The sequence below is a fragment of the Melozone crissalis genome, unplaced genomic scaffold, assembly GCF_028551555.1.
Source record: "Melozone crissalis strain CALT ecotype California unplaced genomic scaffold, PUWL_Pcris_2 ptg000007l_1, whole genome shotgun sequence".
Classification (NCBI taxonomy): Eukaryota; Metazoa; Chordata; class Aves; order Passeriformes; family Passerellidae; genus Melozone; species Melozone crissalis.
This window is the reverse complement of record NW_026535785.1, coordinates 19,999,380-20,022,649: the sequence shown is the minus strand read 5'-3', so window position 1 is coordinate 20,022,649 and position 23,270 is coordinate 19,999,380. Positions and strand designations below refer to the sequence as shown.

The following is a 23,270-nucleotide window of genomic DNA, read 5'->3' as shown; positions in this document are numbered from 1 at the left end:
TTGCTCCCAGTGAGCAACTTGAGGTGTTAATTGCTTGGAGACTGTCTACATTTCCAGTTCCTAATGCGGACCAGAAATAGTGTCTGATAAGGTGCCCTTTTGACATCGTTATTTCAAAGGGAAATATGTTTATAATGGTAATGCAACATTTGCCAGGTGAGGCTAACAGAAGGTGGTGTTTTCCTCCAAGATGTTTGTTCTGGGTTGATTCATACTGTTACTGTCTTTTGTATTAATCTGTGCCTGAAACTGTTACTGAATCTTTGAGATCCTGCACTGGGGGACATTGTGTGGGGGGGTATGATTGCAGACATTTCTAAAAGCCAGCTCGGAGGCAGTTTCTGGATGATCCCAGCAAGCTGGTAAAAAGTGTCTGCCTGCTCCAGGAGAGGACACCAGGGGTGCAGAGCCTCCGTCGTTCGTAGTAGCTTTGGTTTTGCACTGCTAGCCATTTGTAGAAACTTCATTTTGCATTAGAAACTGTTTGGAAGTGAACTTTGCAAACTCTGCTGGCAGTGAAAAATCGAGCGAGGTCCTGGGCAGAGCAGGGCAGCAGCAGAGCCCACGAAGAGCACGAGGAAGCGGCGGCAGCGGCCGTGCGGACCCCGCACAAACCAGAGAGTTTCCATCTGCCTCTGGAACTGCTCTGTGCGCTCCTGCCTTGCCCGTGGGGGTTGTCACCCTCCTGTCTCTTTGTTCCCGGGGCCCCTGCTTGCCATTTTGGAAGGGAAGGGTGTGATGCCATCTTCCCTTGGTCCCTCAGCCACATGGAGGGACTGCCTCATCTGGACACCATTTCAGGAACCTTTTGTTCTGGGGGAGCCTGTGAGATCATTACTTGGTCAAGTGAGGACATCAATGTATCAGAGCTAAAGACAATTCAATGGCAATTTAGCAACTGGTTTCCCTGTCAGTGGCTTTTGAGGGTGTCTAACAACTCTCAACTGGCCATCACATGCTTCTAAAAGAATCTCTGCCTTCAGGGAAGGAGTCAGGGCTTTCAACACTGAAGAAGACCTTGCCTGAAGGACTACAGCAAAACTGCTCCTTGTTGAGACAGGAGGAGGAGAGGTGGGAGTGGAGAGATCTCCTACCTGAATTGGTATCCCAGGTTGAGCTCTGGGCTGAATGGCTTGTCTATGACAATTGTGGTGCCAGTGCCCAAAGCCACCAGCCCGAAGGCGGTGCTAAGGCTGCTCCCAATGAACACCCGGACAGGGACAGAAAAAAGCCCCCTGTCATCCAGGGTTGCTGTGACAGTCACAGGCACCTCACCCCCAGCAGGGATCACTCCTTCGCTGGGTTCAACGGTACAGCAGTGGCGTTTGCGAACCTGTAAGACAAGCACAACATGCATTTAGGAAACCACCCTGGTCTCTTGTGGGCCACAAGAGAAGAAAGACTAAAGAGAGGATGATAAAAATCATAAAGGTTTAAAATCCCTAAAATACAGTATTGGGCAACAGCAGAGTTCATACAACCTGTATTTTCCCCTCCTTCAATGGACTCACCTAATTAACCCAGTTTTGCCCAACCCAAGGGACGCTTATCCTCAGGAGAGTGTTCCTTCCCCAATCTTTCTACGCAGTGTGGGCCAAGGAAAGCTCCTTTCTCTCTCTCACAAAGGCTCAAGGCCACAGGAAGCCAGGACTGCTCAAATCCCACTGCAGAAACCACACGGCTGGAGGATACTGCTGAGAGCCTGAAGAGTCTCTCTGCAAAACCAGGGAAGCAAACCCCAACACCAAACTATTCTTCCCCAAGGAGCCATCAGTGCTTCTCAACATCCCCTAAAGGACTGAAGCCCTCACTTCCCACTGATCATCAGCTGTAGAGAGGTGCCCCAGTGCCCTCTGCTTTGGAATAGTCACTGTGGAGGATTTTATTAAGAGTTGGTTAATTGAGAAAGGCCATACTGATTTAATGCCGCTGGTTAAGCTTGAAAGGGAGGTCAGCAGTCTCTGATTCAGTGACTGCTGACAAGCAAGAATGCCGGATGGCCTTGCTGCAACATGAGGAAAGGGAGGTGAGATTAGTCCTGAATATCTGCAGAATGTAACAGAAGAATAAGCACAAGAATGTAGAAGTAGGTGTAGTTGCTGATATGTAACTAACCAATCCTGAGCTCAACTTTTGCAATATGTATGAAGCTTATTAAGAACTATATTTAACCCGCCGTATTCGATCAATAAATCGGACTTGGATGAACCAATTGGTGTCTGGGTCCCCTTCCTCCGTCAAATGGTGGAGAATGCGGGCAAAGGCAGCATTCTGAACGTTCGCTCTCTTGGATTATAAATTCGCCACGGTCGAGGAAGTTGGGTGAGAGTCCTTGCAGCCGGGACGGTGCCGGATTTTAATAGCACCCTTGAGGATTACAACGGTATCTCAAGTCTCTACATGTCGCCGGGAGCCTGGAAGAGCTGCAACAGCGCGCGCTGATATATAGGTATGGATAGGCAAGCGACATACGGTCCCTTCTCCTCATATTTAGAAAGACGAGGAGTAAAAGGGATAGATTTAAAAAAGGAATTACCAGGGTTATTAGCTTATGGTTATTCTAAAGCAATTTTTGCTAATTCATATACAGTTCATGAGATAGTAGAGTGGAAAAAGTTTGGGGATATCCTGTGGGATACAGTGTTAGATGATGATAAGTCAGCAAAGACATTTGGCAAGTTATGGCGGGTGGTGTATAATACGTTACTTCAGCAGGTCTCTGAGAGAAAGGCAGCAGAAAGGGCGACAGAAGCTCATAAGAGGAATATAGGGTATGGTCGTGAGGATGATCCCTTAGCACCTTCTGTAACTCAGATACTTATGCCTAAGGGTCCCCAGCAAAATGGTGTGGAAAATTTTCCCTTAGATACAGTGGAACCATCTGCACCCTTCCTGTCAGAGGGGGAGGGCGAGTTGGATGGTGGAGGTAAGAGCAAGCCAGCTTCGCCTCCGCCGCCAGCTTCAGGCGAGTTGGATGGTGGAGGTAAGAGCAAGCCAGCTTTGCCTCCGCCGCCAGCTTCAGGCGGGTCGGATGGTGGGGGTGGGAGCAAGCCAGCTTCGCCTCCGCCGCCACCTTTGCCTCCGCCGCTTCCCCCGAGCGGGCCGGCTCCCGGGGGGCCACTTCCCCCGCGCGAGTCGTCTCCGGTTTCACTGTCAGCTCCAGCAGCGGGGGGGCCGCTTCCCCCGCGCGAGCCAGCTCCTGCTCCACCGCCTTCCCCGTACGAGAACTCGGTCTCGGTACCGGAGTGCCAGCAGCATAGCACCCTTAAAGAGTCAGATCCCATCCCGGGGGCACACAGTGACCTATGGGGGGAGATGGCTAAACAGAGGAGGGAAGCTTGGGCTGCTGTGGCAAAAGAAGTAATGCAGATGGGGGATGGCGAGGCGGTGGAAGTAGCTTCTAATCTTGCATGTCCGGTCACATACACACCACAGTATGATGCACAGGGGAACCTTACACATAATATAGCGGAATATACTCCCTTAGATTGGAAGATGTTAGCTCAATTACGTTCTATGGTTAGTTTGGAGTAAAAAGTGAACCTGTTAAGCAAATGCAAGAGTGTTAACTACTTTAGGGGCAAATTGGACTATTGAGGAAGCTTTAGAGCGAATGGCATTAATGCCAACAGCTTCACAGGCATTTATAGTAGAAACTTTAAAGGAATTAGGATTAGGGTTACAAAAGCAAGCAGAGTCTACTCAAAATCAGGTGTTAGCTGCTCAGAATCAGGTGTTAGCTGCTCTTGCTCCTCTCCGAAGCGGCTCACTGGCGGACACGCAGAGCTCGAGACCATTCATCAAGTGTTACTGATGCGGCAATGAGGGACATACGCGCCCAGACACAAGTTGCCGCCGTGACATCGGAGACATCAGCTGCTGCCGTAACATCACTGTCACCTCCTGTCTGCAACCGCAACAGCAGGGAGCCTTGGTTTGGATTTATCAGCAGCAGTAGACGTCACACTAATGACGAACCGGCCTGAGAGGATACAAACTGGAGTAAAGGGTCCTCTTATATTAAATGGATAAAGATGTGGAGCATTGTTATTAGGACGTTCTTCAATAACTATGCTGGGATTATTTGTATTGCCTGGTGTTATCGATGTGGATTATACAGGGGAAATACAAATCATGGTTTACACCCTTTATCCTCCTATTAAAATAACAAAAGGACAACGCATTGCACAATTAATACCACTATCACAAATGACATCTGGTATACCATCATTTACTGGGCAAATACGGAATGAGAAGGGTTTTGGCTCTACTGATGTTACACTTTTAACTGTGGATTTACAAAATAGACCAAAACAAAAAGTGGAAATTACCCATGGGCATCAAAGCATAACCCTTTATGGATTATTGGATACAGGAGCTATTACAGCTTTTACAGATGCAGGAAAGAAATCAAGGCGTGCTGCTGTCACCTGGCAAGAAAAAGGACAATGGAAGCATCAACTTCTTACAGCAGATCCTGCAGATAGTTTATAAACTTTGGAATTGTTAGCAGTAGTATGGGCAATGTCTAACTTACAGGAGCCTTAAATGTGGTCACAGACTCTATGTATGTTGCCGGAGTAGCCAGACGAATAGAGGAAGCAGCAATTAAGGGAGTGAATAATAAACGATTGTATGAACTATTGATACAATTAAGGAAAGCTTTACGAGAGAGAAATGCAGTGTATTCTGTGATTCATATTGGGAGTCATAAATGGTCTGAAGGTTTAGGAGAAGGGAATGAACGTGCAGACAAATTGGTTACTTTACCCATTGATAACTCTTGTCCTATTGACAAGCATACATTGGCCAGAGAAGCACATAGCAGATATCATCAAAATGCAAGAGGGCTTGCAAAACATTTTGAGCTGAGTTTATCAGAAGCTAAAGCCATTGTTAGAGCATGTCCAATATGTAGTTATCATAATGAGGGAATAGGTTTAGGCATGGGAGTTAATCCTCGAGGTTTGGAAATAAATGAAAAATGGCAAATGGATGTTACACAAGTACCTAGATTTGGTAAAGTTAAGTGTGTGCATGTCACTATAGATACATATAGTCATTACATATGGGCTACGGCTCAGGCAGGAGAAAAAGCTACACATGTTATCAGGCACCTGTTAAGTTGCTTTGCTGTCATGGGAGTCCCAAAGAGTATCAAAACGGATAATGGTTGAGCTTATGTGAGTGCTAGGGTCCAGAAATTGTTGAATCAGTGGTCTGTTAAGCATGTGACAGGTATTCCACACTCTCCTACTGGATAGGCAATAGTGGAAAGAGCAAATGGTACCCTTAAGCAGTATATTGAGAAGCATCAAGATTTAACAGACCCACAATCATGCTTAGCTAAGGTTCTGTATGTGATCAATCATTTATGTATTTTTGGGGAAGACGATATCCCTCCTGCAATTAAACATCATCCGAGGTCAGGTCAGGAAATTAAAACTCGACTACAGGATTATGGGAAAAACCTGCAAAAGTATTATACTGGGGTCGGGGATATCTTTGTGTTTCCTCACCTACAGGACCTTTGTGGGTGCCTGCTAAGTGGACTAAACCTGTTTTTGATGCAGCCTCTGGTGGACCATCTCACGGAGGAGGACAAGGAGCTACTGGGGAAGAAACTGTTTCTAGTCCTACGACCACTACTGTTACAGTTGAAGGGACACTTGAAAGTGTTGGACAAAGCACTGACACGTCACTATCGGACGGCCCAGGAGCCGATTGGTTTTATTGACTCATTATCAACTTTTCGTTTAACAAATCCAGCAAAGGAACATTGCCTTGACTGTTATGATCCACATTGTGCTGCCTGGATAGCTCTACATTGTGGGGGCTGTGATAATACTTTTTGGATAGAACAATCATTATTATGGGATTTGTGGTGTCACATTTGTGAGCACGAGCACATGTGGGGTAAAAGCTGGCAAGATGAATTAAGGAGACAAACAGGGCAAAATGCATATGTAGCTTTAAATCTTTATGAGTCTCCTGAACAAAAATTCTTGCTTATTATCAATGGGAAGTACAATGTGTTGTGAATAGAATTGAGGTTCAAAGTAAAGTCACGTATAGTCTCTGTAAGGTGTAGAAAATTAGTACCTTTAACACAACGTTCGATTGTAGGGTCCTTCAGAGGGAATCCTGAAAGAGCACTAGACTGCTGCATTGAAAAGTTGCAAAAATTAAGTTTGCAAGTAACAGTACCAGTAAAGTTAGGAGCAGCAAAACTGAAAGCAGATAAGAAAAAGAAGGTAAGATGGGGAACAACCTCATCTAAATAAGGCTATTAGTGATTGCTAATTAGCTTTCTATGATTAGGGCAATTTCACATCTATGGGACTCTGCCTTGTGGGATGCTGTAGCTCCATGGGACCCTGCTTCGTGGCATGCTATAGGTGTTGAAGAACAAGAACAGCGATTACGAGATAAGATACATTTTGTATTAAAGAAGGAGCTTGAATTGGTAGCTGTATATAGTAAGAAAGCTGAAGAGGCTTTGCAATCACCACCATTGAACTGGTTGGATTGGATCACACAGATAAATTTTAATACTGATCCTTTCCTATATACACTTCCTTGTTATGTTTGCAAAAAGGATAATAATAAGTGCTATGCTTGGGTAGCTTTGCATTGTGCTGATTGCAATAAGGTTTACTGGTATTCACAGAGGACAGTAGGAATTTTATGGTGTCACCCTTGTTTTGGGAAGTGGATTCGATATTCTTTCTGGTTTAGATCTCTTGAACAAAGTACTGGCCTGCCAGGAAGGGCAGGATTGGAGCTTTTTGAGAGTGCAGAACAAGTGGTTATAGCATATATTAGATGGAAATTACAGCAAGTACTTAGAGAGCTTGAAATTACTACATCCTCACGCATCATAGCAGCTCGCTGTAAAGCTGATTTGCTTTTAAACCTACCTGATGCTATACCTGTAAGCAAGGATGCTGATTTGGAATTAGATCAGTGTATTCAGAAATTGACTCAGCCTCACAATAGACATTCTAACAAACCAGGGAAAAGACAACGAAGAAAGGAAAAACAGAGAAAGCAGAAAGAAGAATGAAGTTTGTTTTTATACTGCTCAATGCTGTAGTAAGTGAAGCGATAGGGATAACACGTTTCAGTCAGCCAAAAGAAAATCTATGGGTAACACTTGCTAAACAAATTAACCAATCATCGCTTTGTCTTAGTCTTGGAGGGGTTACTAACCCATTTCGAACATGCTTGGTAGGACTTCCAGTGTGGTCTCCTGGAGAATTTTGCAGTTTAATAAGTAATCGAACTTTATGCATGCGTAACATGTCTAACATCACATTGCCAGCACAGCAAGGATATACTGCAGGTCAGAGTGATGGCTATCGCCAATGCTTACTAATCCAATCACTTAACACCTCTTTGCATTCTCCTCCTGAGGAATTGGATCTTTTTGGAAGTGCAAATGCCAGTATGCCTAACATTACAGCTGGAGGATAGTTTAGTTTCAAACCCTTGGATGTTCAAAATTTAAATCAACCTAAAGAAACATGGGCCACCTTGGATTCATCCCTGAATTTGAGTGAATTCTCTCCACAGCATTACAGTCAATGTAACGGCACAAACATCACGGCACCAATGAAATTACCTACAGGAATATTTCTAATTTGTGGAGACAGGGCGTGGAATGGTGTACCAGCTAAGCCACAGGGTGGACCCTGTTATTTGGGAAAATTGTCCTTGTTTCACCCTAATGTGTCCTTGCTAATGCAGCTCAGTCAAACATCAAACAGGAAAAGGCATAGTATACATGACTTGGACTGCAGCCAGATAAGAGATCCAAAGTTTTGGGGTACATTCAGACAAGTAGTAGTTTCAACTATCTTACCAGGAGGATCTGCCAATAAGGCTATGAATTTAGCAAAACAATTAGGGTGCTGGACAAGAAATGAGCTGAACCAGACATCCCAAATTCTGGACATGATGACTGCAGATGTGCAAAGTGTTAACCATGCTGTTTTACAAAATAGAGCTGCTGTAGATTTTTTGCTCTTAGCACAAGGGCATGGATGTGAAGAATTTGAGGGAATGTGTTGTATGAATTTGTCTGATCATTCGGTGTCCATTCATACTAAGATAAAAGAACTACAACAAGGACTTCACAATCTCAAAGAAGAAGAAGGTTTAGGAATTGACGAATGGCTTAAAGGCTTAGGGCTTGGACCATGGCTAAGGAACATTGTGATCTATGCTATCGGCTTACTGGGTGTGATCTTAATGTTTTTGCTTATTTTGCCTTGTATTTTTACTTGTATTCAAAACATGGTTAGCCGTATGATAGCGAAAACCTGGCAAACTAATCTCCTTGCTCAAGAAGAAAGCGGGGGAAATGTGGAGGATTTTATTAAGAGTTGGTTAATTGAGAAAGGCCATACTGATTTAATGCCGCTGGTTAAGCTTGAAAGGGAGGTCAGCAGTCTCTGATTCAGTGACTGCTGACAGGCAAGAATGCCGGATGGCCTTGCTGCAACATGAGGAAAGGGAGGTGAGATTAGTCCTGAATATCTGCAGAATGTAACAGAAGAATAAGCCCAAGAATGTAGAAGTAGGTGTAGTTGCTGATATGTAACTAACCAATCCTGAGCTCAACTTTTGCAATATGTATGAAGCTTATTAAGAACTATATTTAACCCGCCGTATTCGATCAATAAATCAGACTTGGATGAACCAATTGGTGTCTGGGTCCCCTTCCTCCGTCAGTCACCTCTAAATGCTTCTAGCAGAGCAGGAAAGTAGGAAGCAGAAAGAAAACTGGATGCATGTGCTCTGTGGGCATGGCCCACTCTTCCCAAGAACTCTTGTCATCTTGTTTCTCATGGACTTCACGGACTGGGCAAGAGAGCTGGAAGGTGCCCACAGGAGGGGGAAAGGCCTTGCACCAGCACAGCTCTACAGACACAGCTCTGCAGGTCTGGCCCTGGTATGAGCACGTGAAACCCAACCTTTACACACCATGAGCACCCAGCCAAGGTGCACTGCTCCCTGCAGAGGCTGAAAGCAGAACTCCATTGTGGAAACAGCTGGAAAAGCAGCAAGAGGAAAATTCACACCCCTCCTCCTTGGCCCAGGAGGCTGTGGCTGGACTCTCCCACACGGCCTGATGCTTTACCCACAGACATAAACAAGTCCATAGCATCAGGTTTTATCCAGCTCCACAAGTTCAACACACCCAGCATGAAGAAGAACAAACCTCAAGCCCCTCACAGATCTCCCCCTCCAGCAGACATCCCAGCCAGCCCCAGGCCCAGCCTACAAGCCCTTCCTGGCTGCACCAGCCCTGCTCCCCCTGCCAGGGGAGCAGCCCCAGCTCCTTCTGCCCTCTGCAGCCCCCCATGTATTAGGCAGCCCTTCTCTGCAGCTGCTCCCCAAAGATGCTCTTCAATAGCACAGAGGTCACAGGCTGGGGGGGTTCACAACCCCCACACTTGTCTTTGTGTGGACAGCCCAGATGGCTTGACCCACAGGAGCCTCCACATGAGCAGTTTGGCACAAAGCAACTGTAGGTGGACAAGGAAACCATTGGGAAATCCATGCTCTGGGGAGCAAAGGCCCACAGGTTTCTCTTGAGCGCAGGGCTCCAAAAATGTGATCACGCAAAGCTAAAGACCTTCCATAAAATTAAGGGAGAACTTGTCAACACAATCCAGATTAATTTCTGCTCCAACATCTCTGCGCCTGATTTCACTGAGGGCTGCCCCAGCTAAAACCACTCCAGAGCCAGGTTCCTCTTGCCTCGCTCAGATGGAATATTGGAGTATCTTGCCTCCTCTCACACAGGGCAATATGGAAATCTTGCACATAAAAACCAAGTCATGGCTGCTACTGACCAGTCCATTTCCCTGGAAAACAGCCCCACAGATACTTACAACCTCCATCCTGAAGTCTGTAGGGACATGACCTTTGTTGAAGAGGGTAAGACTTCGTGAAGTAGGCTGTAGTGCTGGGATCTTGCCAAACTCTATCAGCCTGGGACTTGGGTAGATTTGTGCCAGCTGTCCAGTGCTCCGTAATTCTGGTCTCTGTTCCAGGAAGCAGGCAAGAAAGATTTAAAAAAAAAAACCAAAACAAACCATAACAGGGAAACCTAAAAAAGCTTAAACAGCTCAACTGCACTCGAGTTGTTTCTTTAGGGAATGCTTCCACTTTCCAGCTGAAATGCTGGGCTTTTAGAAAAAAAAAAAAATATTCACCTCCAAATTAAAAAGGATTAAGGTATGAGAAACTTTCCAACCACAAATTATTGGCCCAAAGGCAAAAGCTTTGCAAGGAATTTCTAGTTAAGACCAGGCTGAGAGTTAAACAATTAGTTATTCTGGTGGGGAGAAACCCTCCTCTTTAAGGGAAGCAGCCTGATAGTAGAAAGCAGCTGTTTTGTCAGACTTCAGCTTGCGCTGCCTGTCCTGGCACAGCTTGCACTGCCTGTCCCTCCTGTTCACTGAGTTACATGCAGTGCCACAATGGCCCAGGTTCAGATGTTTGGTGCCACCCAGGGAATTTGGCATCATCATTTCCATCTGTTTTAGTATAAATTTACATCCCTCTCCAACCACTCTTCAAATGCCAGCTTTCCTTTCTTTAAGAGAAGGCTCAAGGTTCCCAGAAGTCTTCTGACATCCTCTTTTGTGCTCAGAGAGATGACAAGACATTTTAAAACAGATGTTTCCAAAATTAACATCATTAAAGATTAATTAACTAAAATAATCTTTGATTCCAGCTTAGATGAATGACCTTCTGTGTCAGACACTGAGGTCACCACCTATGAGGCACGGGCTGTTTGTGCCACCGGTCCCTCCTGTCCTTCTCCCCAGCAGCCTGTGCCTGTTTTCCCCAGCAGAGTCCCTGTCCCTGTGCACCCTGCCAGGAGCAGCTGCACACAGGCTCACATCTCCCCTTGCCCTCACCAGGGGGTTTCTCTCATCCCCGAACACGCCGATGAGAATGTCGGTGCGATGCTTGTCCAGTGTTTGGACTTTGATTATAACCGGGACCTCGGCAAAGCTGTGAGGCTGGACGATCCCACAGGGCTTGGGGCTGCTGTAGAGCACAGGAGAGTCCTCCTTGCGTTCCTGGAAGGGACACCATGAAATGCAGCTTCAGAGGGACCTCTGAAGAAACCTTAAACTCCTGAACATCCGCTGCAACGGCAACTTACACACATGTTTAAAAATCCCCAGAACAAAGGTCAAAGACAGAAACAAGATGCAAGAATTGCAGGCTTAGCATTCTCAGGGGGTCCTGCAAGGAGGCTGCCAGCACAGGCGTTGGTGTCTGTGGATGCAGCAGCTTTTCACAACTCTCTAAGATCTCTCACAAGAAAACACCCTGAAGACTAGACCAGAACATCAACTGTTTCCTCAGGAGGTTGAACTGCATCCTAAAGTTTACATTCAGGATCCTGTTCTCAGCAGATCTTTAAGACTGAATAGAAACCAGCAAGGCTTTATCCAAACCCTTTTTTCCCCTCATAATCTCCTCAATAATATTTGAGAGGAGGAAGTGGATGTGATGCCAAACCTGGGGAATAAGCCCGTAGCAGCCAGGAAAGTCGGTGTCATTTGCAATGAGGAACTTCCTCTCGTACGGCACATTCAGGTAGCACTCATCATACAGCAGGATTTCAGGGTACACTCGCAGCTCAGGAACGAGACACCTGGGCAAAGAGATGACCCCAGGGGAATCAGAGATACTGAGAGAAGGGAGAACGTTTACCCCCAAAGATTGTGAAATGGAGCATAACACTTGTCACTATCAAATAGATATTTAACAGCCCTACAGTGATAAATTGCCTTCTACCTCTTCCCACTCCAACATGTCTTGTCAAGGAGGGGCAAACCCTGAGAGGCAGCACCCAGAGGCTGCCAAGGGCCCCAGGCAGAGCACTTTGCCCCACAGCTGCCTCAGCCCCTCCTTTACCCAAGAAGGCTTGCAAGGACTCCTGGAACAGTGCCAGCGACCCACGAGCTCTGGGGGAGCCTTCCCAACAAGGATCAGTGCTCCCTAAGGCTCAAGGAACACACAGCTCCAGTGTCTCAGTAAAAATGACTCGACAAGGATCAGTGCTCCCTAAGGCTCAAGGAACACACAGCTCCAGGGTCTCAGTAAAAATGACTCGACAAGGATCAGTGCTCCCTAAGGCTCAAGGAACACACAGCTCCAGGGTCTCAGTAAAAATGACTCCCTTCTCTGCCATGGTGCTGTTGCCCTGCCTGAGAACTCAGCTCTTTGCCCCAGCCCTGGAGGGCACGAGACAGCAGCTGCCCCACAGAGGGGCTGATCAGCCCCTGCCAGGCCCTGCAGCTCCCTGGCTCCTTCCCTGCACAGCTCCAGGCACTGCCTGGCCCCAGCTCCACCTGCTGTACACAATGGCAGCCCAGGCACTGCCTGGATGGCTCTGCCTGGCACAGGGAACAGCACCAGGGAGCTGCATCCCTCTGGGCATCACACTGACACCCACAGCAGCACAGCAGCATGGAATTCTGCAGCAAGAATGACTTTTGGTTTAAGTCTGAGAACATTGAAGCTCAAAATAGGAAGCACAGGGAAGGAGAAAAACTGGAACTGACCTGCCCCATCAAGGGCTGCTTTCCCCTCATAAGATCTTGCACTCACCACTGTTTCTGTGAGCCACTTTCCCCTGTCACCTGCTGTCATTAACAGAACCAGACCCTGACTCTCAGCAGGCTGCCTGGTGTGGCCCAAACCAGTGCACGGTGCTCACAACCAGCACAACTCCACCTCTTGCAGGAAGGAGAGGAGGCCCTTGGGAAATTTGTTCTACCCCAAGGAACAAACCCCAGGCCAATAAAAATATCATTCCTGATCCCTTTAGAAAAAGGCTCAGGACTGTGCTGGGCTATGAGCAGGGGTGCTTTTCACCACAGGCTGCTGCCCAAGCACTGCTGTTCTCGTGTCCAGCTGGCACAACATGAGGGCATTCAGCAGCACTTCTCCTTGGCAGCTGCAGCCAGCACAGCCTGGGCAAGGCAGGGCCTGGGGGAGGCCAGGCAAGGGCTGGTACCTGGCTGTGATGACCAGTGCTGTCACTCCCTTGCCAAAACCCTCCAGGTCCACCAGCATTCTCCGGTAGAAATCCATCACGCTGTTGGAACACAGGGTCACCTGGTGCAAGAGAAAAGTAGTCAATTCTTCCTTACAAAAGCTCATTACCCACCTGTAATATCCTCCAGTTCTTGTTTCATGGTAAAGAAAGGGCAGATTTTGCCTTAATTCTTCTGCTGGTCCATGTTAGAGCACAGTCTCAGAGTAACAAAAGCCTTCTGGCAAGACCAGATCTGGTAAACACACCTTGCTATCAGGGCATAAGTCTACATTAAGCTACATTAAAACGTTAGACTAAAGCTTTATGCACTGCTGTATTCAAATTAAGGGGCCAATTTTTCATCTGACTAGGATGACACAAACACAGAGGAAATCTGCTGACTTGAACGGAATGAGTTCAGCTTTACAGTAGGAAGCTGAGGGTAAAGTGTGGCCCAGCAGGTGCTGGGCAGTTCATGGCTGCAGTTTTTTTGTCTCCACTGGAGATTCCAACACTAATCATTCTGCTCCCCAGGAGGGGGGAAATGAGACCAAGAAAAAAAGCTAACTGCTTTATACAGTGACATCTCTCTAACAGCCACCTTTTGCCCTCATCCTTGCTCTGCCCACTTGTAATCAAATAAATTGCTCTCAAAAACACAAGGATGGCTTCAGGCCTTGACCATAAGGTCTGTGAGCTCAGCATATGATTTTGGAAAGCAAGCAGCGCTCCCTGAGGAACATCCCAAGTGAGCCAGCTAGCAGAGGCCTCCCAGCAGTGCAGATCTCTCAGTGCCAGGATGCTCCAAGCTGGCACCAGAGCTAAAGCCCTCCCACCCTGCAGTGCAGCTCCAGCCCTGGTGCTGCAGCGGCTGTGGCCGGGCTCTTGCCGTACCTCGATGTCCTGGTGTCCCTGGGGGAGGATGGTGCCTTGGCTGGGATTGATGGTGAACTCCTTGGGCTCCAGATAGAAATGAATTCCGTTCCTCCAGGATGGGTCACCTTCTCTGCGGATCTGATCCAGGCTGTCCACAGCCGGCTGCGTGCCATCGTCCGACATGCGGAGCTGGAACGTCACGGGCACCGGGGAGCTGTTGGTGAGGCGGCAGCACTGCGTGTGGGGAAAGCCTGGGCAAGGACACAAATATCCATTCAGGCACCCAGCAGGGCATGATCCTGGGGGAATATCCTGGCAGGATCAAAGTGGCATTGGAGTTGAGCTCTTTATGATCTGAACTACAGCTCACCCAGAAGCTGCGTGAGGAATTAATCGTCACTTAGCTCCCTTTGACACAGATTCCAGACTGCAGCCTTGAAAATGCCCACTCCTAGCCCTGCTGAACACTGCAAGCTTCTCTCTTGGGGATGGGGACGAGCTCCCTCACCTGCCCCAAACCAGCACCAGTTCTCTCTCAGTGATGAGTGTGCACCCAGACCCAGCATTTACTCTGAGAATTCAAGCTGTAAAATTCCCTGTCAAGTCTGCCAACACTCTCAGTTTTCAAGATATATAAACAGTGAGTTGTCCTTGAGAAGAAGCTACAGCAAAAAAAAGTGAGGATGGAATCAGGAACTAGAACATGATGCATTTAATGCAGCTTGTCTCTGCAGGACCCTTAAGGCATCTCTTGCTTTGGGCCAAACAGACTGAGCACATGACAGCTCAGAGCCCACTCAACTGGGGGCACAGCCAAGCCTTGCTTTGAGATTAGCAATTAGGAACCAGGTCCCACCTCAGCCCACAAACAGGGACATCACAGCCGTGCTGCTCACTGTGAGTGCTGCCTGCAAGGGTTTACCCCACTTTGGCTCTGAGATTTGCAGAGATAGAGCCACTCATGGTGGGGATGTCCCGCAGGGTGCGCAGAGCAGCCACAGCCTGCTCTGCAGTGCACATCTGGCCGGGCTGGCCAGCTCTGTGGGGAGGAGACTTCTCCCCAGGCCTGCTCACCAAGAGCATCTGGGACACAGATGGGGAGAAAAAACAACTGCAGGTGCAGCCCAGAGCTTCTCTGTGCCCATCCAAGTGACCACTGCCAGCTCCAGCAGGGACTCCGGCAGGGAGGCAAGGGAGGCACAAAAAGGACAAACACAGATGTCAAAACCTCCAATGAGACTGAGGCCAGCACATGCAGACAACAATCAAGAGCTGAAAAGGAGCAAAGACAAAACAGCTGCCTTCAGCTGAACAGACTTCAGGAATGAAATCAGATTAAGTAGGGTGAATCTCCTGTTTCAGAACCATATTTCCATCTGTTGCCTTTCTTCTTCCATTTATTCAAAAGGCAACCTAACAAGTGCCTCAGTGGTGATGCAGGGTGGGGAAGAAGCAGCTCAGGAAAGGCAATGAGTTTTCTTTAAAAGTTCATGAACTTCATTAATATGGGTTTAGGCTTCATAGTGAATATTCCCCTTGGTCTGGGAAGAGGGACAGGAGTTTTGGGGTGGGCTTTTCTGAGATCCCCACAGCTCCTCCTGCCTTTGAACACAACTACGCCAAAGGGGAAAAACACTACTTGGTGGGTTGGAAACTTCTGTTATTGTGTTCTTGTTTGTGCTGTCTTGATATATTCTAGTAAAGAACTGTTATTCCTTTTCCCATATTTTTTTGCCTGGAAGCTCTGTAGTTTCAAAAGTATAATAATTTGAAAGGGAAGTTTTTCTCTTTCCATTCTAGGAAGATTCCCCTTCCTTGGCAGACATCTGTCTTTTAAAGCAGGACAGAGACACCAGAAAATACTGACTTTCCATTCCTTGCTTCTACTGGATCTCCCAATGGCAAAAGGCTACCTGAGGCACCAGCAGCCCTGGAGGTCACAGCCTGAAGAGGCTGCTGTGGCAGAACATGAGTGACAGATGCTTTTATGTCCAAGGGCTCCATTTTGGAAGGCACAGATCCCTGACGCTGTGTCCAGCCCAGGAACACTCACCAAAGGAGATCTCACCGAAGTTGATCTCATCGACATCGAACTCTAAGCTGGGCACGGTGACGCTGCCCCTGGAGGACAGAGCAGGCAATGGCTCGGTTAAAGGCATTGCAAGGGCCTGGCTGTCACGGCTCGGGGGCACAAAACCCGGGCTCAGGGCACCCTGGGTTTCCAACCAACACAGCCCCGTGTGCTCAGCACAGGGCCCTGGGCACAGGAGGCAGCTCAAGCCAAGGGGCAGCAGCCAACAGCCCCTGATGGGCTCTGGGCACAGGGCAGGCAGGAGAAGCCCCCGGGTTGCTGGGGGTCCCATGGAGGACCCTGAACACACACCCAGACATGGCTCCGTGCCTCAGTTTCCCCAGCTGCAATGGCATGGACATCAAGGTGTCCCCACAAACTTCTGTAAGCAGCCCTTCCAGCCACAGCTTCCCTGCTTTGCTCCTTCTGAGCTGCAACTGCTGTTCCCATGGAGGAGCTTTCTCAGGAGAGTTTGACCCACACAATCATTACAGACAGTTTTGAGACATGAAGCCAGGGGAGCCCCAAACATCCTCTGAAAAGAGCAGCAACAGTTCTACACAATGGACAGATCAATCCTAGAGGCAAGGACCAGCTTGTCAGCAGTGCACCAGCTGGCACAGCCAAGAGCAAGAGCTTCAACAACCAAACAAGGCTGTCCTGAATCTAGCACAGCACCTCACCTGTCCTTCAACTCAGCAGACACACTCCAAAAGCCACCAACATCCACTGAAATCAGCACTTGAAACTGCACAACACTCATGAGTTTATTTCATGATTGATGCCAATCAGTGCCCACTCTGCCTTTTGGTTCAAAATCAAGGAGCAGTGAACTGTGCTTTGTGTGGTACTCACAGGACTGCCCCTGGCTCTGCTCTGCACACCTCAACAAGAGACACCTGCCCTTGCTCAAGGAGAAAGCTGCTTATGCAGAAACATCCCATGACCACTTTGCGGGAGGGACAGAGAAGAATCAATTATTTGATGGTGAAAGGTTCCCTCTTGATTTCCAAACGAAAAAAGCAGCACCTTTCCTCCAAAAGCAAAGCCAGCATCATTGTTTCTCCACTATGGGCAGACCTACTCACCACTTTTCTCTTGCTAAGTAATAACTTTCTTGTTCTTTTTAATCCATTTCCCTTATCTCATTGGTATAATCCAGTTTTCATTTCTTCACTGCCTTGAGCCAGTGCCTCCCAAGAGCAGCAGCCCAGCTCCAAACTGCAGAGCAGCCAGCATCAGCTCTCCTGCTTCCACTCCATTATCCCAGCAGCACATGGCTCAGGCTGGCAGGGACAAGGCCTCACGCTGCTGTGGTGCTGAGCACTGAGCTCTGCCTCCCCTATGATCAGCCCTTCTCCCTTTGGCTGGGCCAGGATTGTCTCTTGCCATGGCACCAGCCCATGGGATGGTGCCCATGTCCCTGGCACAGTTCCTGCTGCCCAGTTCCTGACTCCCACATCAGCCCTTTGCTGGCTGTGCAAAGGAGGCACCAGAGCCCTCTGTGCACAGGAGCTGGGGGCACAGCTTGTCCCCACAGCATGGCTGGGAGAGGGGAGCTGAGGCTGCTGCTGCCCATCTGGCACGGAGTATTCACACAAGGTTTTACAAACACTGCTGCTGCTGCAGAATCAGCCAGGCTGGCCCATCTGCAAAGCCCTGGGCGCCTTGCTGGGTGTTCAGGTGGGACATCCCAGAGCAGCTGCTGCCCAAAGCTGATCCATCCCACTGCCTGCCATGGCCCAAGGCACAGGGAGATCCCTGCAGGGAGGAGTCATTGCAGCTCCTGGGTACCACACAGGGCAGCAGGCAGCCTCACACTAAGGCAATGCCAGCATCAAAGCAGAGATTCAGACCTCAGGATACACCTTTGTTCTCTGCTCCACCCCAAAAGGAGGGAGGTGGGGGATGTCCCAGAGACAGCCACAGATGTGCCCACCCAGCTCCCAGGGTTCTTACTTGATGGTCAGGATGGCAGGCATAGGAGATCCAGCCACACTGAACTGGACCTCCTCCGCAAAGCTCCCCAGCACGGTGGCACTGAAGGCGATCTGAATAGTCTGGTTCCCACCTGCTGCAATGATCCCCTCCTCGGGCTCAAACTTGAAGCAGGAGCCCACGTTGGTGGTTGAAGGGATATAGATGAAGGGAGCATCAAGAGCTCCTTCATTAATCAGTTCCACCTGCAGAAGCAAGAAAGCAAAATGGAAATCCATGTGGAACCTTCCTTTCTTGTGAGTTATTGTCTAATGATGCAATGAACACCCAGAAAAGGCAGAAGATGCTTTGTGCTGCTGAATGGCAGAAGTCCAAAGATACAACAGGACAAGTTCTGCCTTTGGGTTTTCATGCAGAGCAGTGGCAACTCCACAGAACTGCAGTCACCCTGGGCTTATCCCATGGACACAGAGCAGTGCCCCTCTGCTCAGCAGCACCAAGTGCATTGAGAACTGGCCCTGAGAGCAACGTGGGCTGATTGCAGCTGCGTAGGGAATCACCCCAGAGCTGCTGCTGCCCCAGTGAGCACTGCTCCAACAGCACCATCTACTCCTTCACCTTTTCCCAGACCATGAAAACAATACATTGAGAATGAGGCATCAGCATCAAAACATAGAGACAGCACCATCTTTTGCTGAGAAAACTCAGGGTGTCTTTCCCTTCCACAGCCACACTTTTGAAAGTGTCTGGCATGATGTAGAGCCTCATTTTCTACATCTTTCAGTTGCTCTCCTTGATTTATTTTTGTTTTCTGGAGGGAGAGGTAAATAGGTAGAAAACTCCTTTGCTTTATTCCCAGGAGCACTTTTCTCTTTCTCGGGTCAGAGATGCACCGAGGCCAAAGTGTGGTGAGGGACTGGTCAGCAAGGAAAAGAACTCCCAAGCCTTTAGCAAGGGCCAGCACTGAGCCAGGAGGCTGGATGGCTTTCCTGTGACTTCCAGGAATAGGCAGGGACACTTGACTGGAAGCTGTTTGCAGTGGGCTGAAGCCCAAGGCAGCCAGTTTGTTGCAGCTGCTTCTGCAGAGCCCAGTGCAAAGGGGCCTTGTGTCTGGCACTGCCACAAAAGCCTCTGAACATGCAGCTTTTGGAGCCAGTGCTGGTTTCATGTGCCAAGGGGTTGTTTTGCAGGAAGCCTGCCAGCTGATCCCTAAGGAAGGCTGCCCAAAAGCAGGGACTGGGGCTTCAGGAACAACAGACACACCTTTGTGACCCCTCAGATTTGAGCAGTACAACAAATATTCCCTGCTCACAAGTGCCCAGGTTGCCAGGAATTCCACAGCTCCATCAGGCTTGCTGCTGCCTCAGGAGCCATCAGGATCCATCCCAAGCCCTGCTGCTCACCTCATGGATGTGGGAAGAGTTGACAAAAACACTCCCAATGTTCAGTGTATGAGAGCTGAATTCGACCAAGGGTCCTTGGCCTTCCCCTCTGAGGCGCAGGGGCAGCCTGCTCTCACGGCCTGGGGAGAGATGTCCATTGCAGTACAATCATTCCCTCTGCTCCGCTGCATTTTCCAGGCTGGATGCAACCAGCTCCTGATGCTGCAGGAGAAGATATGCACCCTTCTCTTCCCTCAGGAGACATCCCTTGGGGCTGACTTCTAATTTCTAACCCATTCCTCGGGCTGCTTTCCAATTTAAACCAGCAGTCTGCTGAGTTTAAAACATCTCCTGTCCTGTAGTGACAGGCCAAGGAGTAATGGGTAGAAATTGAAAGAAATTTAGGTTAGATATTAGGGAAGAAATTTTTTACTATGGGGGTGGTGAGACACTGGGGCAGATTCCCCAAGGGTGAGGCTCCAACCCTGAAAGTGTTCAAAGCCACGCTGGATGGGGCTGGATGAGCTACCTGATCTAGTGGGAAGGGACTAGATGATCTTTAAGGTCCATTCCATCCTGAACATGCTAGAATTCTGTGGTTTCTTTCCCATGCACTTAGAGGAGCTCTGAAATCCATTCAGGGAAGGCACAAAGCTCATTAAGAGCAAATTGCCAGGCAGCAATTGCCAAACTACCTGGCCCAGTAGCACACAACTTCATTGCCAAAGTCCTCAATTTCTGACACTCAGCACTGTGTTCTATTTCCACAGACTGTGAGCTGCCAGGTGACAATTCCCACACAGGGACAGAAGCAGGTGCTGGCCAAGGGTGCTCCTTCTACAACCACCCTGGGCTCAGTGGGGCTCAGCCATGTCTGGGCACTGGGAGGTGATCCAGGCTCAGGGAGCACATTTATAATTCAGCTCCTGCTGCCTGATGATGAATCCACGTCAAATGGAGCCAACCTGGAGGTGTCTAGAAGGGCTTAGTGCTTGTTCACTAAAGCTGCTCTGCTCTGTAGCTCTTTGGCCTTTGAGGAAATGCTGGCAAAGCCATGGCATGAAAACTTCTCCCTGCACTGCCTGGGTTGCTCTGGGATTGGTAACCCAGACACGGCTGTTCTGAGCCCTGGCCCAGCACGGGAGACTCTCTGGAAGCTGCAGGGCCAGGGGGGATGTGCCAGCACTGCCCTGCTGACCAGGGACTCTTCCCAGCAGTTCCATGGGAGCCCAGGCTGGCACCATGTCTTCACTGTGGGTGAGAGAAGCAGAGGGAAGGAGCTGTACCTGAGATGCTGAGGTAAGCCGTACTTTGGTACCCCAGTACGTCCAGGGGTTTAAAGGTCACTCTGATTCCGGCCGAACAATTTGGCCCGATTTCTCCCTCCTACAACAGAAAGACAGCAAAACATTTCTCTTCAAACTTCGTGTTTCTTGTTCTCAACCACAGTCCTGTAAGCCTTGATTTAGAGCATCAATGACGAATGAACAACACAAGGAGCCCAAGGAAACGCTCCAAACCCAGCTTAACATAGTGCTGGAAGCTCCCAATGCTCAGCTGATCAGCTCCCACTCTCCACAATATTCCTGCTGCTCTGACACAAGCTCTTGGTCCCATCATGCTGCTGTCAGCTACAGTGGGATGCAACTGCCACTGTGCACTTGGCCTCAGATGGGCCATAGGAGTAACCAAGAAGAGATGATGATCCCCTTCCTTGGAAATAAAAATATTAGTTTAATCTGTTTTGAAAGAAAGCAGAGGCTGGCATTATTCTAGGGTTTACTCCAAGATAAGAAGAGATTTTGCACTGTGCAGACAGCAGGCATTCATCATCTCTCACAATGCCAGTACTCAGAATCAGGGCTCTGGTTGATGGGAGCACGTGGCAGTTTGCTTGCATCACCAGAAAAGGAAAAGGTTTTCTGTCCCTGTGTGCAGGAGAAGTCCAAAGGCCCATTTCAGCCTTCCACCCTTGTGTCCAGGCTCACAGATGACACTGGAAGGGACACTCAGAAACAGTGCAAGGCATGGTTACAGGAGGGGATTGGCATTTCTGTCATTAACTGGGGCTGAATTTGGCCTCCTTTTGCCAGGGAACCATTGCAAGCTCCAGGTCAGTGTGAGCTGGCAGCGCTCCAACAGCCTCTGCTGAGCCCCACGTGTGGGGGGGAGCCCCTGCCTACAGGAACTGCTCCCTGGGACACTGACAGGACACGCAGGCAGTGCCTTGAGCTCCAGCCTGGAAGCAGAGCTGGGCTTTGTCAGGCTCCCAGCCCTGCCTGGAGCCTGCAGGGCACAAATGCTTTGAGCAGGGAGCTCTGCAGCCGCTCCAGAAAGGAGGAGGAGGAGCAGGGAGGAGGAGGAAAATGGGGTTCTCACCTATCACTTACCATTGGCTCAATGAAAAAAATGTCATCGGAGAACATCATGGAGTCTTCTTGCACCTCTGCCATCTTCTCCTGGGCCATGCTGGTCAGGAGGGCAGCGCCATCTTCACCTTTCTCCTCCTCTGATTTTTTCTCCTCTGTGAATTTTTCCAGCCTCACCTGGCTCGGTGAGTGCAGCAAACTGCGCCGCCTGCAGCCCCAGGGAGAGACAAGGCCAGCAGATGGTTTCATGAGCCACAGATTTGGAGAGAGAAGTGTGAGTGCAGGAGAGAAAGCACTTGGGGAGGAGCAGCAGCAGCTCCCCAGCAAGGGCTGACCCCAAGCCATGGGAGTCCCAGATGGATCAGAGGACAACTTGTTCACTGGCACAAGGGAGTTTTGCTCCACACTTGCAAGCTCAGGGGAGCTTTCCAAAGCCAGAAGCTCTCAAGAGAACCTCCTGGCTCAAAGCCTCTGCCAAAACTGAGGGAGAATCCACCGACCACCTCAGCTGGCTTTTCCCACCACTGAGCTACTTGGGGAAAGCAGATAAAAGATCATGGAGCAGGACTTCCCTGGGAAGGGGAGATGAAGCTGGGTTGCAGCTACGTGTTACCAGCATCACTCTTTGTTTCTTTCATTTTGGACCTGCCCCGTTCCCTACTCTGCCTTTCCCAAGAGCATCCCAGAGCACTTCCACAGGAAATTGATGAATTCAGGCACCACATCCCTTCAGTGACATTCAAGGCTTTATATGCATGAAAACAGAGGCTCTGAGAGGGGAAGGGACTTTGTTGTGCAGGAGGAAGACAGCAAACTCCTGGAGTTTCATGATCCACAGCTTTCTGGGTCCCATCCCAGTGCATGGTAGTAGAATGTCCTGAAAGGGAAAGGATCCTGCACTATCTCCTCTCATAAAAAGTTCTCTTTGCTCTGAGATCTCAAAAGCTTCTCTGGCAGAAGGACAGTGGCCTTGGAGCTAAAACTATTCCTGCGACTGGAAGTAAGGAAGAACAACATGTCCTGGTGACAGTCTAGGACACAAAGTGGCATAAAACCAGATGCAATTGGAAGAAACCCCACAAAAGCAAAACCAAGTTGAAGTTTACTTTGGGGAAACGTAGTTGCTTCTGAGGGGAAAGTGGATCACCTGGGGTCCAGGCTGAGGCAGGCAAGTGGGAAAAAATGGAAATAAACAGCCCAGGGAAGTAGCCAGAGAAGGTCATGGGATTTTCTTTTACCACACAGAGCTTGTATGGAAGTCAAACACAGTGTAAGGAGATAGAGAACAGTGGCAAACCAAGAAGCCCAGAGCACTAAAGGACCCTCTCACCCATTCAAGCGGGCAAGGGTCGATCTCCTGGTCCTTTGCAGGCAATTTAAAATGGCTCTGGGGAGTGCAAGTGACCTGGCCCGCAGCACACAGGGGCTTGCCACGGCACTTTTGGCCCAGCAGTTTTGGCCCAGCAGTTTTGGCCCAGCAGTTTTTCAGTTTTCGCTTGGCTGAGCAGAAAGGGTGCAGTGACTCACTCTCCTTGTGTAGTGGGTTGCGTCTATTTGCT

General features: G+C 49.0%; 1 protein-coding gene across 1 annotated transcript in view; it reads right to left on the bottom strand.

The window, feature by feature from the left end:
* LOC128951058 (hydrocephalus-inducing protein-like) overlaps positions 1-23,270 on the bottom strand; it is a 78,088-nt gene that overhangs the window by 39,446 nt on the left and 15,372 nt on the right. Inside the window, exons 9-19 of the mRNA XM_054296213.1 lie at positions 21,733-21,919; positions 20,629-20,728; positions 19,364-19,482; positions 17,982-18,205; positions 16,005-16,072; positions 13,970-14,202; positions 13,055-13,155; positions 11,551-11,686; positions 10,938-11,102; positions 9,903-10,055; positions 1,095-1,333 (exon numbers count right to left, since the gene is read on the bottom strand). Coding sequence (XP_054152188.1) covers positions 1,095-1,333; positions 9,903-10,055; positions 10,938-11,102; positions 11,551-11,686; positions 13,055-13,155; positions 13,970-14,202; positions 16,005-16,072; positions 17,982-18,205; positions 19,364-19,482; positions 20,629-20,728; positions 21,733-21,919 — 1,725 coding nt within the window. The remainder of the gene's footprint in view (positions 1-1,094; positions 1,334-9,902; positions 10,056-10,937; positions 11,103-11,550; positions 11,687-13,054; positions 13,156-13,969; positions 14,203-16,004; positions 16,073-17,981; positions 18,206-19,363; positions 19,483-20,628; positions 20,729-21,732; positions 21,920-23,270) is intronic.